Source organism: Aquila chrysaetos, assembly GCF_900496995.4.
Source record: "Aquila chrysaetos chrysaetos chromosome W unlocalized genomic scaffold, bAquChr1.4 W_unloc_1, whole genome shotgun sequence".
NCBI lineage: Eukaryota > Metazoa > Chordata > Aves > Accipitriformes > Accipitridae > Aquila > Aquila chrysaetos.
In genome coordinates, this window is record NW_024470321.1 from 2,458,865 (window position 1) to 2,471,885 (window position 13,021).

The 13,021-nt window shown below is 43.0% G+C and overlaps 1 protein-coding gene across 4 annotated transcripts in view; it reads left to right on the plus strand.

Annotated features, from left to right (window-relative positions):
- LOC121232868 (importin-11-like) overlaps window positions 1-13,021 on the plus strand; it is a 168,165-nt gene that overhangs the window by 79,265 nt on the left and 75,879 nt on the right. For all 4 annotated transcript variants that reach the window (XM_041121351.1, XM_041121354.1, XM_041121353.1 and 1 more), the window contains 2 exons: window positions 2,962-3,077; window positions 7,306-7,382. In XM_041121351.1, the coding sequence (XP_040977285.1) occupies window positions 2,962-3,077; window positions 7,306-7,382 (193 nt within the window). The remainder of the gene's footprint in view (window positions 1-2,961; window positions 3,078-7,305; window positions 7,383-13,021) is intronic.

The window sequence follows — 13,021 nt, forward strand, 5'->3', positions numbered from 1 at the left end:
CTGATAGTGGAGGTAAATATGGCTAATGTTAAGTACTAAACTGTTTTGTTTCAAGGGGCTTATTCAGTAAAAGCAGTTCTTTAGGCAGATTTGCTTGTGTTCTGGAGGATTTTTGTTTTGGTTTTGTAATCTTGGAATTGTACCTCCTTTAGTGCCTTTGTAGTCTATATAAAAGAGCTCGTTCAGGCTTCCTTTATTTCCCAGCAGACATTTGGAGTGTCAGTCTCTTACAAATGTGTGTGATTCAGACTTGATTCTACAGCATAGGCACATCTGTTTCCCCATTGTTTCCATTCAGTTCCCAGGGATGTGGAGTTTTCTATTTTGGTTGCAAACTTTCTGTGAACATGAGACATTTTTAAATCATAGGCCAAGATATGGGCCACCATAACAAGCTTCACTTTGCCTGTTCTTTAAATTTGCATTTTAATTCAGATTAGTGTCAAATATTTCTTGTTTAAATCATAACTGTTAGGTTTAATGTCTCTCAAGGGTGTTGTTGGCACTGACTAATTATGGGTCATCTTGTTTATTTAGAATTCCAACCCTTTTATTGTTACCATTTTTACCATTACCTTTTTACTGCATAACTCTGATACCTATAATGTCCTTTTGCAATGATTTCTGCAACATGTTTATATAGCATATGGGGGGAAAAAATATTTTATTTTATCCCTTCTTGAATTTCCCAGCTTTTATGATGTTTTCTTCTGCTTTGTTCGTATGTTATATATAACAGACATAATAGCAGCTCTGAGCTGTCTGCTTTGTTATATAATAGATTTGTATCACATCCCATTATTTGTATTTCAATCTTTGATTTTTTTTTCTTCTTTTGAGTATTCATCTGTGCTCATAATTTTCTTTTTAACTATACTCGAATATCTCCTCTTTTTCAATGTCTGTTTTAAAACAGAATGGTCAGAACTATTAAAATATCTGTGAGCAGGGACTAGTATCACCTTACCTTTGTTTGTGACTGCAGCTTCTAAGTGCAATAATAAAAAAAGTGATAGTAATACTGAGAATAAAGTTGAACATAGTTATTCTCAGATCATTTTTTTCTGTAGATTTTTTTGTATATCTGTGTATTGTAGGAAACTTTTCCTTTGCCAGAATATATTGATTGCATTTATTAACATTAGGTTTCATTTGCCCGTAGTTGTTCATTTAGCTAAGTTTGTTTAGTTCACTTAGTGTCTTACAGTTCTCAAAACTCAAGAAATCTAGATAACTTTTGGTCCCAGATTTTGCTATATAACATGAATAGCTATGTTGAGCAACATTGTATCTAAATGGAAGTTGCTATTAATCTGTAGTCAGATAAATGAGTTTTGACCTTTTGGGTGGTTTCGATTCTTGATGGTAATTTGCCTCTCTTCCCAGCTTTTCTATACATGTACAATAAATTCCCTAATTCCTCTAGAGGCTTACTGTAAGTACCTTGGCAGAGAATTTTGAAAGCCTATAGAAATTATTAGCTGCTTGTTTTATCCAGAGATAATTGTTAAAATTAACTGAATTTCTTATCAGTGAAGGAAAAGATCTTGGTATAACTTAAATAATCCTTAAACTTGAAATATCTAGAAATATCTGTGCTGTTGGCAGTAAAAATGCAAATAAAATGTAGTAGGTTACTGAGGAAAGATTGAAGAATGAACCGATATGTAGTTATATTGCCTGCAGAATCTGTGCTATTAAGCACTTCTTTAATATGGGCTATATGCCATCCCACTTTCTCCAACCACTACTACATCTCAAAAAAGATGTAGTAGAACTAGCAAAGATCCAGAGAAGGGCTCCTAGGATGTAGGGCAGTGTCCATACAGGAACAGACTAAATATGCAGGCAGTCTTGAACTTGCAGAAAGGCATGACTTTCTGGATAAAGGATATTATTATAGAGGTCTATGAAAACATTAACAGTGGAGAGAAAGTGGAAAGGGAATGATTACGCATTACAACTAATGGAAAATTTAGGGTTCTTTTAAAAAAGTAGAGTTAGTTCAAACAAAGAGAAAATATATTTTCACAATATATGAATTGTGGAACTTCTTGTTACTGGCCACAATGGAGGCCAAAAGGATAGGTGGACTCAGAGATTAGACAAATGTATGGAAGGTCCTTCTTCTTTTAAGACAAGTTTGTTTAAATAAATAAACTATTCCACAAAGAAGCTTTAACTGAGAAACATAAAATAATTTTAAATTTAACAGTTTCCAAATATAGTAATTATGCAAAAGCAGCATTCAACTAGCCTCAGTTCTCTGTAGTAATATTACAAAATAGCCAGTAGTTTCCAATTTAAGAATTCCAATCTTTGTAAGATTAGTTTTAATTTATGATTAGTTTTGACAATAGTTATCTCTAGCTTATTTTTTAAAATTAGGGGTTTTTATTAAGTGATTGATGAAAAATTTTTTTACTTTGTGTTCTTGGGAAGACATCTTTGTGTATTACTCATGGATCACTTAATAAATCACTGTCATCAGTCTGTGATTCTTTGTTTAGGAATGAAAACAAACCCTTTTCCTGATTCTTAGAATATGTCAAAAGATTTAGGATGTGGTAAGATCCAAAGAGTAATTCTTTTCTTGATCTTTAACATGGTTTATTCAGCATTTAGTATTTGTTAAAGCTGTGACCTTTCCAACAAAGGGAATGACTAATGAATATTTTTAGGAATGTGTATTGTTTATAATTTTTTTCTTGCAGACCATTGACAAGTTGCTTGTTCTCCAAAAACTTATGTAATTTTCTCAAGACTTGTTGAGAAACCTCAGGAGTATCAAACTAAATATTTTCTTTTGCATGAAATGGTTGCAAGTTCAACCTTTGATTTCTTGAATGCAAGTTTACATTATGCAAATATAACAGCATCACAGATCTTTTTCAATGCTGTTCTTGAAATGCTTGAGTTGAGGTTTTTGAAGTATTTTACATTTTTTATTTACTTTTATAGGGACTGGGTGCAGACAGCAAAGATCTCTATCCTTTTCTGCTTCCAGTTATTCAGCTAAGTACAGATGTTTCTCAGCCTCTGCATGTCTATCTTCTGGAAGATGGTTTAGAGTTGTGGTAAGTATGTTCTTTATCAAATTCTAATTTTTAAAATTTTATTTTTGTATCCCTGGAAGAAAAAAAAAGATTTAACAAAAGCTTTGACTGTATTAAGAATTTATATGTTCTTGTTATCTTACCTTGATATCATCTATATCATACCTTTTCTCAGAAGAGTGAGGTTAGGAAGTTAATAAAAGAAACACAGTTAAAAATAACTGAGTAGGTAATCTGTTTTCAAGCAGTTGACAGCAAGATACAGTTCTGTTGTGATAATGAACAGTAAGACAAAAAGTCTAGACTCACTGTAATGTGCATGCTAATCTAACAATTTGACGTGCTTGACTCTGGGAGCACATTAACCCAATGATTCTCAGAGCTGGTTGCTGGAAGAGATGGTGAGTTTACAAGGATAAAATGCAGGAGAAGTTATCTTCCAAGTCTCAAGCTATCTAGTGACTGAACATAAAACAAGTGGCACTGTGATTGGTTTGCCACGAGGCTAATTTGTTTGTTTCTGGTGCAGCTGACACCCTAAAAGGAGGAAACCGTTACCTGGATTGAATTCAACACATTTCTTTCCTGCAGAAAAGGAACATATTGAGTTTGTCTTGAAATAGCAAGGGATTCCTTTGATCTAAATTGTAGATGTGCATTTGAATTACGAATACTTAACCTAAAAGTGATCTGTTTTATGTGCAGCAAAACTAAGATTTATAATGCTGTTGCCTGGGGATGAATGAGGAGCTGACCGAGAGCTTATGGGTCAGGATTAAAGGGAGGACAGGGACAGGTGACATTATGGTGGGGGTCTGCTACAGGCCACCCGACCAGGAAGACTGAGCGGATGAGGCCCTCTATAGACAGATAGGAGCAGCCTCACATTCACAAGCCCTGGTCCTCATGGGGGACTTCAACCACCCTGATATCTGTTGGAGGGACAATGCAGCAGGGCATAAACAATCCAGGAGGTTCCTGGAATGCGCTGATGATAACTTCCTTCTCCAAGCGATGGAGGAGCCAATGAGGAGAGGTGCTATGCTGGACCTTGTTCTCACCAACAAGGAGGGGCTGGTGGGGAATGTGAAGCTTAAGGGCAGCCTTGGCTGCAGTGACCATGAAATAGTGGAGTTCAAGATCCTCAGGGCAGTGAGGAGGGCGCACAGCAAGCTCACTATCCTGGACTTCAGGAGAGCAGACTTTGGCCTCTTCAGGGATCTGCTTGGTAGAGTACCATGGGATAAAGCCCTGGAGGGAAGAGGGGCCCGAGAAAGCTGGTTAATATTCAAGGATCACTTCCTCCAAGCTCAAGAGCGATGCATCCCAGCAAAGAGGAAGTCAGGCAAAAACACCAGAAGGCCTGCGTGGATGAACAAGGAGCTCCTGGACAAACACAAACACAAACAGGAAGCCTACAGAGGGTGGAAGCAAGGACAGGTAGCCTGGGAGGAATACAGAGAAATTGTCTGAGCAGCCAGGGATCAGGTTAAGAAAGCCAAAGTCCTGATAGAATTAAATCTGGCCAGGGACGTCAAGGGCAACAAGAAAAGCTTCTATAGGTATGTCGGTGATAAAAGGAAGACTAGGGAAAATGTGGGCCCTCTCCGGAAGGAAACAGGAGACCTAGTTACCCAGGACATGGAGAAGACTGAGGTACTCAATGACTTTTTTGCCTCAGTCTTCACTGGCAAGTGCTCCGGCCACACCACCCAAGTCGCAGAAGGCAAAGGCAGGGACTGGGAGAATGAAGAACCGCCCACTGTAGGAGAAGATCAGGTTTGAGACCATCTAAGGAACCTGAAGGTGCACAAGTCCATGGGACCTGATGAGATGCATCTGAGGGTCCTGAGGGAACTGGCAGATGAAGTGGCTAAGCCACTATCCACCATATTTGAAAAATTGTGGCAGTCCGGGGAAGTTCCCACAGACTGGAAAAGGGGAAACATAACCCTCATTTTTAAAAAGGGAAAAAAGGAAAACCCGGGGAAATACAGGCCAGTCTCACCTCACCCCTGTGCCTGGCAAGATCATGGAGCGGATCCTCCTGGAAACTATGCTAGGGCACATGGGAAACAGAGCTGATTGGTGACAGCCAACATGGCTTCACTAAGGGCAAATCATGCCAGACAAATGTGGTGGCCTTCTGCGACGAGGTTACAGCATTGGTAGATAAGGGAAGAGCAATGAATGTCATCTACCTGGACTTGTGCAAAGCGTTTGACACTGTCCCGCACGACATCCTTGTCTCTAAAATGGAGACGCATGGATTTGATGGATGGACCACTCGGTGGATAAGGAATTGGCTGGATGGTCGCACTCAAAGAGTTGCAGTCAATGGCTCGATGTCCAAGTGGAGACCAGTGACGAGTGGTGTTCCTCAGGGGTCCGTATTGGGACCAGTATTATTTAACATCTTTGTTGGCGACATGGACAGTGGGATTGAGTGCACCCTCAGCAAGTTTGCGGATGACACCAAGCTGAGTGGTGTGGTTGATACTCTAGAGGGAAGGAATGCCATCCAGAGGGACCTTGACAGGCTAGAGAGGTGGGCCTGTGTGAACCTCATGAAGTTCAACAAGGCCAAGTGCAAGGTCCTGCGCATGGGTCAGGGCAATCCCAAACATGGATACAGGCTGGGCAATGAGTGGATTGAGAGCAGCCCTGCGGAGAAGGACTTGAGGGTACTGGTGGATGAAAAACTGAATATGAGACAGCAATGTGTACTCGCAGCCCAGAAAGCCAATCGCATCCTGGGCTGCATCAAAAGAAGTGTGGCTAGCAGGTCAAGGGAGGTGATTCTCCCCCTCTACTCCACTCTTGTGAGACCCCACCTGGAGTATTGCGTTCAGCTCTGGGGCCCCCAGCATAAGAAAGACATGGACCTGCTCGAGTGGGTCCAGAGGAGGGCCACGAAGATGATCAGGGGGCTGGAGCACCTCCCCTATGAGGACAAGCTGAGAGAGTTGGGGTTGTTCAGCCTGGAGAAGAGAAGGCTCCAGGGAGACCTTATAGCAGCCTTCCAGTACCTAAAGGGGGCCTACAGGAAAGCTGGAGAGGGACTTTTTACAAGGGCATGGAGCGATAGGATGAGGGGTAACGATTTTAAACTGAAAGAGGGTAGATTTAGATTAGATGTAAGGAAGAAATTCTTTACTGTGAGGGTGGTGAGGCACTGGAACAGGCTGCCCAGAGAAGCTGTGGATGCCCCCTCCCTGGAAGTGTTCAAGGCCAGGTTGGATGGGGCTTTGAGCAACCTGGTCTAGTGGAAGGTATCCCTGCCCATGGCAAGGGGGTTGGAACTAGATAGATCTTTAAGGTCCCTTCCAACCCAAACCATTCTATGATTCTGTGGTGGTGGGGGAGCAACTTTGAAGTACAAGATCTTCCTAAAATTTAAGATGGGTCTTTTTAATGTATCAGTTCAGAACTTTTATATCTTCTTAATAATACCGATCATGAGGTGGTTATTCTGATGCCTGTGCTGAAGACTGTATATACGATATTTTAAGATGTCCTAGAGCATCAGAGAAATCTGGATGGGCCTGGCAGACATGGCTGGGACTCTGCTTCCTGAACCAAGAGCAGGAGGCCAGCTAAGATACTTTACATAACCAGAATTTTATTTAAATACAGTAATCCTACACCTGAGATCTGGGAAGAAACTGGAATGTGTTGCTGTGGCTTTAAGTATGAATTTCTTTTATAGTTATTGTTTTCAAACCTCAGGAATTTTAAATTGATGCAAACAATGCCAAGCATATAGTCATTCTTTTACGTATGGTAATCAGTGCATCATTTCAGGGAAAGAAAAAAAAAACCAAAACCAAACACGTAAAGGTTTGAGCTGGTTGCCACCACAGCTGCTCCTTAGAGGTGTAGAGCGCTACACGCGTTGTCCTTACACTATGAATATTCCTCTCTACCCACCTTCTCTGAATTCTGCCTGGGATCCCCAAGTTGGGTACTTAAGCATTCTCACTGCTGCATTTTTGAAGTTATGTTGTCTTTTTTTAAAGACAGTAGCATATTTTTCTTTCTTTTCCTACCTTAGCAAGACCCATGCCTATATTGATGGGTGTGTTTTAAAGACTAATACTGCACTTGTAACAATTCCTTGAAGCATATTTCACATTATTTAAGGATCATATAGGTGTTTACCATAAGTTACAATGTTTTACATCTATCAGAATGATTGCTCAATGTTATTCATAGGTCATCTAAAATATTTCTCTTAATCTGTTCTTAGGTTAGTGACGTTGGAAAATAGTCCGTGTCTTACACCTGAGCTTCTGAGAATATTTCAGAACATGTCTGCCCTTCTTGGTGAGTCTTTTACTAATAAAATTTCTGGGGTTTCTTGTTGGTGTTTTGGTATTTTTGGTGTTTTGGGTTTTTTTGGTCTTTTTTTTTTTTCCCTACTGCCTGTGTTATTCATGCATTAAGTAATGCTGCTGTAGCTACAAGACCTAAGGGGCTGGCAAAATTGTAACTATTCAGAAATGAAGAACAGGTATTTATTGTTTGACTTTCCCATCTTCTTTAATATTTATTATCTACTTACCCTCGTTCTGTTTTTTAATAAATTGATAACTGCTTTGTACCCAAAAGATAAGACAAATTTCAGTTTATCATTTCAGAGGTTTTTTTAAGAAGTTCCTGAAATTTAACACCAAATGTGCTGAGTTTTACTCATATTGATTATATAGAATACTTGCCTGTTCTACTTAAAATCAGAATGATGATTTCTAGTCTGAAGAATTGAAGTTTCCATTATTAGCTTTTCCATTATTCAGTTAATAAGTATGTAGGAGGTTTTCAAACTGCCTAAATATGTCTTTAAGTGTATTGGGCAAGCACCACTGAAATTAAAAGCAGGAGTTTTGCCTGAGTTTTTGACAAAATATAAACTTATTAATGAGGATTAAGATTCAGTGCTTAGGAAATATTGATTTTGGGGGGTTTTTTGCTTTGTAACTAAAGGGAGTATAAAAATTTTGCAGTTTAATTTTATTATGTAAATATGTTTTTATTTAATGAAATCTTTAGCTGTGCTTTTTTAGGTTGTGGCGCTAATGTAGCAAATGGATTCTTTTTTTAGAGGAATGTGTTTATAAAATTACGGAAGTTGGCTTTTTAATAGATTGCTGTTTTCAGCACTTATTTTATTCTGACTGAAGGTCAATAGAAAGTTGCATCACAGTGGGTAGGTGCAAGATAATGCCTCCTGTTATTTCTCTGTGTATACTAGATCTCTAATGACAAAAACTGCGCTCGGGGAAGTAGTGTTTTGTAGTGGTTTTAGTATTTAACTCCAGAGCTATCTCTTGGGTTCTGTAGCTGACATACCATTTATCTTCATTCATATCTACAAACCTACCCTTCCTCCTCCTTGTTCTGTGTTAGTAGTAGACAGAATCTGCTACAGGAAGTTTGCACTATACAAATGGTCTTGATTTTCATAGTTGTATCACACTGTTGTTCTGCTTGTGTTAAATTTGGAAATAATCTGTATTTGTGGTTTGCTTATATTTGCTACTGTTATTTTCTCCCCACCCTGTCCTACCTGGTCCTCATGCGATACTTTCCAGTGTAGTGATGAGTATGAATGGAAACCTTGGCATATTCTTCTAACAAAGGTGGGGGTATTCAGAAATCTTCTACACTTGTAACTATTTCCTTATTTTATGAATGAATCCTGGAGACTAGTGATGCTCTCCTTTGGGAAAAAAAAATATATCCTCAAGGGAATGTTCCTTTTTCTGAAAAATGACAGCTGTTCTATGATGCTGATACAGCAAGTAGTACAGTTAAGCTAGGTAGGTTTTCCTTAGGGTGAGGCTTCAAACACAGTTCTTTCAAATCTTTTTTTTTTTAATCAGGGGATGGGGTCAAGTGGCAAAAACACAGCAGCCCTTGCAATGTGTAATCATAGATCAATTTCCTCATATAGACTTCTGGTACTACTTTACTTTCTGAGCATTTTTCTGAGAGCCTTTTGTTTTCTGAGTGTCATGTTAGGCAAAAATTTTGATTTCCATGGGCCAAATGGGTGTGCATTTTGTCAGAAAGCGGAAACCATTCTGGTACGCTCTCTGCCTGCAATTCCTTTCTGTTTACATCAGGAGAATCTAGCTGGACAGCCTCCAAACATAATAGCCATGGCAGTGTGATGTTGAAATAGAACTTGAATTTTAGATTAGTGCTACATGTTTTAAAAAATTGGTGGTTATAAAAGCAGTACAATACTTCCATCCAGTACCCCTCCAGCAGCTACTTTATTGATTCAGTATATTTCTAAAAGGGATACTTAAATCCAGTGCAACAGCACAGTTTTAAGCTGCAGCCCCTTGCAGAAGAAAATGTATTGATCAATGATGATCAACTGTTAGTTAATTAACCGTTCAGTCTTAGTTCTGTAGTACAAGTCAGCGGCGAGGCCAGCAGCGGCAACGGTAAGTCGGAGGCTAAGCGCTAGATTGAGGCGGACAGGGAGGTTCCCGAGGCCCAGGAGCACTGGGGAAGAGCGGAGGGACCCGGCCAGAGCCGGCGGCTCTCGCGAGAGAGGCGGACGCGGCGTGGGCGTTGCCGGGGCAACCGCGGGAGATTTGAACGGCCCTGAGGAGCGCCAGCGACCGGGAGCGCGGCGAACAGGGCGTGGCGGGGCAGTTTGCACAGGCAGGGCGTGCAGGTAGGGCGCAGCCCCCCCTCTTCCCAGCTCGATAAGGCTACTCAAGTGGTGAGTGTCGGCCCAGAGGGAGACCCAGGTATGGTTGCCACTCGGGTGAAAGCCATTGTTAGGAAAAACATGGCGACGCATTCAGAGGTCCCATGTAAACATGCAGCTGTCCAGGTCTCTGGCTGCAGGGAGTGCCTGAGTCTATCGGAGATGATGGAGGTCAGCGGGGACACCTCTTGTGTGAGGTGTGACCAGGTGAGTGATCTGCTCAGCCTGGTGGCAGAGCTGAAGGAGGAAGTGGAAAGGTTGAGGAGTATCAGGGAGTGTGAGAGGGAGATAGATTGGTGGGCCCACACCCTGCCATCCCTGAGACAGAGGCAGCAGATGGAGGCTCCACAAGAAGTGGAGGTTCCCCTGCCCTCTTGCCACCAGGCAGGAGGGGACCTAAGAGATGGAGGGGAACGGATACAGGTCCCTGCTCGGGGAGGCAGGAGAATCCCCTCCTGGTCTCCCTTACCTTCCCAGTTGCCCCTACACAACAGGTATGGGGCTCTGGAACTTGAGGACCAGGCCAGCGAAGATCAGGGTGTAGATGAAGCCCTATCTAGGGAGGTGCCTAGGCCCAGTCGGGCAGCCCCATGCATTTTCACATCCTCTGAAAAAAGAAAAAGGAGGGTAATTGTCGTAGGCGACTCCCTCTTGAGGGGGACAGAGGGCCCAATATGCAGACCTGACCCATCCCACAGGGAAGTCTGCTGCCTCCCTGGGGCCCGGGTGAAAGACATTACCAGGGAACTCCCTGGTCTGGTTCGGACCTCTGATTATTACCCATTGCTGGTTGTGCAGGTTGGCAGTGATGAGATTGCAGAGAGAAATCCAAAAGCAATCAAAAGGGACTTCAGGGCACTGGGACGATTAGTGGAAGGATCGGGAGCACAGGTAGTGTTTTCCTCAATCCCTTCAGTGGCAGGGAAATATACTGAAAGGAACAGGAAAACACACCTGATTAATACGTGGCTCAGAGGCTGGTGCCACAGGTGGAATTTTGGGTTTCTTGATCATGGGGAGGTTTACACAGCACCGGGCTTGCTAGCGACAGATGGCATCCAGCTATCTCAAAGGGGTAAGAGAATCCTTGCTCATGAGATGGCAGGGCTCATAGAAAGGGCTTTAAACTAGGTTTGAAGGGGGTAAGGGATAAAACTAGGTGCACCAGAGATGAGCCTGGGGGCAGCATGCCGATGTTAGGGGTGGATTCGATAACCCAGCTCAAATGCATCTATGCCAACGCACGCAGCATGGGTAATAAACAGGAGGAGCTGGAAGCCATCGTGCAGCAGGATAGATATGACGTAGTCGCCATCACGGAAACATGGTGGGACGACTCCCATGACTGGAGTGCTGCAATGGATGGCTACAAGCTCTTCAGAAGGGATAGGCAAGGTAGAAGAGGTGGCGGGGTGGCGCTCTATGTTAGGGAGTGTTTTGACTGTATAGAGCTACACGATTCTGATGACAAGGTGGAGTGCTTACGGTTGAGGGTGAGAGGGGAAGCCAATAAGGCAGATATTGTGCTGGGAGTCTGTTATAGACCGCCCGACCAGGTTGAAGAGACGGATGAATTGTTCTACAAGCGGCTGGCAGTAGTCTCAGAATCGTGTGCCCTTGTCCTTGTGGGGGACTTTAACTTTCCAGATGTCTGCTGGAAATACAACACAGCAGTGAGTAAATGATCTAGGAGGTTCCTGGAGTGTGTGGAAGATAACTTCTTGACACAGCTGGTGGGTGAGCCAACCAGGGGAGGAGCCTTGCTAGACCTACTGTTTATAAACAGGGAAGGACTGGTGGGAGGTGTGATGGTCGGAGGCCGTCTTGGGCTTAGCGACCATGAAATGATAGAATTTTCAATTCTTGGTGAGGCAAAGAAGGTGGTCAGCAAAACCACCACTATGGACTTCCGGAGGGCTAACTTTGGCCTCTTCAAGGCACTGGTTGAGAGAGTCCCTTGGGAGACGGTCCTGAAGGGCAGAGGGGTCCAGGAGGGATGGACATTCTTTAAGAAGGAAATCTTAAAGGTTCAGGAGCAGGCTATTCCCATGTGCCGCAAGTCAAACCGCCGAGGAAAGCGACCGGCCTGGCTGAACGGGGAGCTTTTGCTAGGACTCAAGAAAAAAAGGAGAGTTTATCATCTCTGGAGGAAAGGGCGGGCAACTTGGGAGGAGTACAGGGATCTTGTTAGGTCATGCAGAGAGAAAATTAGAAAGGCAAAAGCTCAGCTAGAACTCAATCTGGCCACTGTCGTAAGAGATAACAAAAAATGTTTTTACAAATATGTTAACAGTAAAAAGAATCCCAAGGAGAATATCTTTCCTTTAATGGATACAGAAGGGAACGTAGCAACCAGTGATGAGGAAAAGGCCGAGGTACTTAATGCCTTCTTTGCCTCAGTCTTTAATAGTGAGTCCAGTCATCCTCAGGGTACTCCACCCCTTGAGCTGGAAGGTAAGGATGAAGAGCACAACATACCCCCTTAATCCAGGAGGAATTGGTTGGGGACCTACTTCGCCATCTGGACACTCAGAAATCTATGGGACCTGATGGGATCCATCCAAGAGTACTGAGGGAACTGGTGGAGGTGCTTGCCAAGCCGCTCTCTATCATCTATCAGCGATCCTGGTCAACAGGGGAGGTCCCAGAGGACTGGAGGCTTGCCAATGTGACTCCCATTTATAAGAAGGGTCAGAGGGAGGATCCGGGGAACTACAGGCCTGTCAGCCTGACCTCGGTACCGGGGAAGATTATGGAACGGCTTGTCTTGAGAGCACTCACATGGCAAGTCCAGGACAAGCAGGGGATCAGGCCCAGCCAGCATGGGTTTACGAAAGGCAGGTCCTGCTTGACCAACCTGATCTCCTTCTATGACCAGGTGACTCGCCTAGTGGATGAGGGAAAGGCTGTGGATGTTATTTTCCTGGACTTCAGCAAGGCCTTTGACACTGTCTCTCATGGCATACTCCTTGAGAAACTGGCGTCTTGTGGCCTGGATAAGTGCACTCTTCACTGGGTGAAAAACTGGCTGGATGGCCGAGCCCAGAGGGTTGTGGTGAATGGGGTGAAATCCAGTTGGCGGCGGGTCACAAGTGGTGTTCCCCAGGGCTCGGTGTTGGGCCCTGTTCTGTTTAATATCTTTATCGATGATTTGGATGAGGGGATTGAGTGCACCCTCAGCAAGTTTGCAGACGACACCAAGTTGGGGGGAAGGGTTGATCTGCTTGAGAGTAGGGAG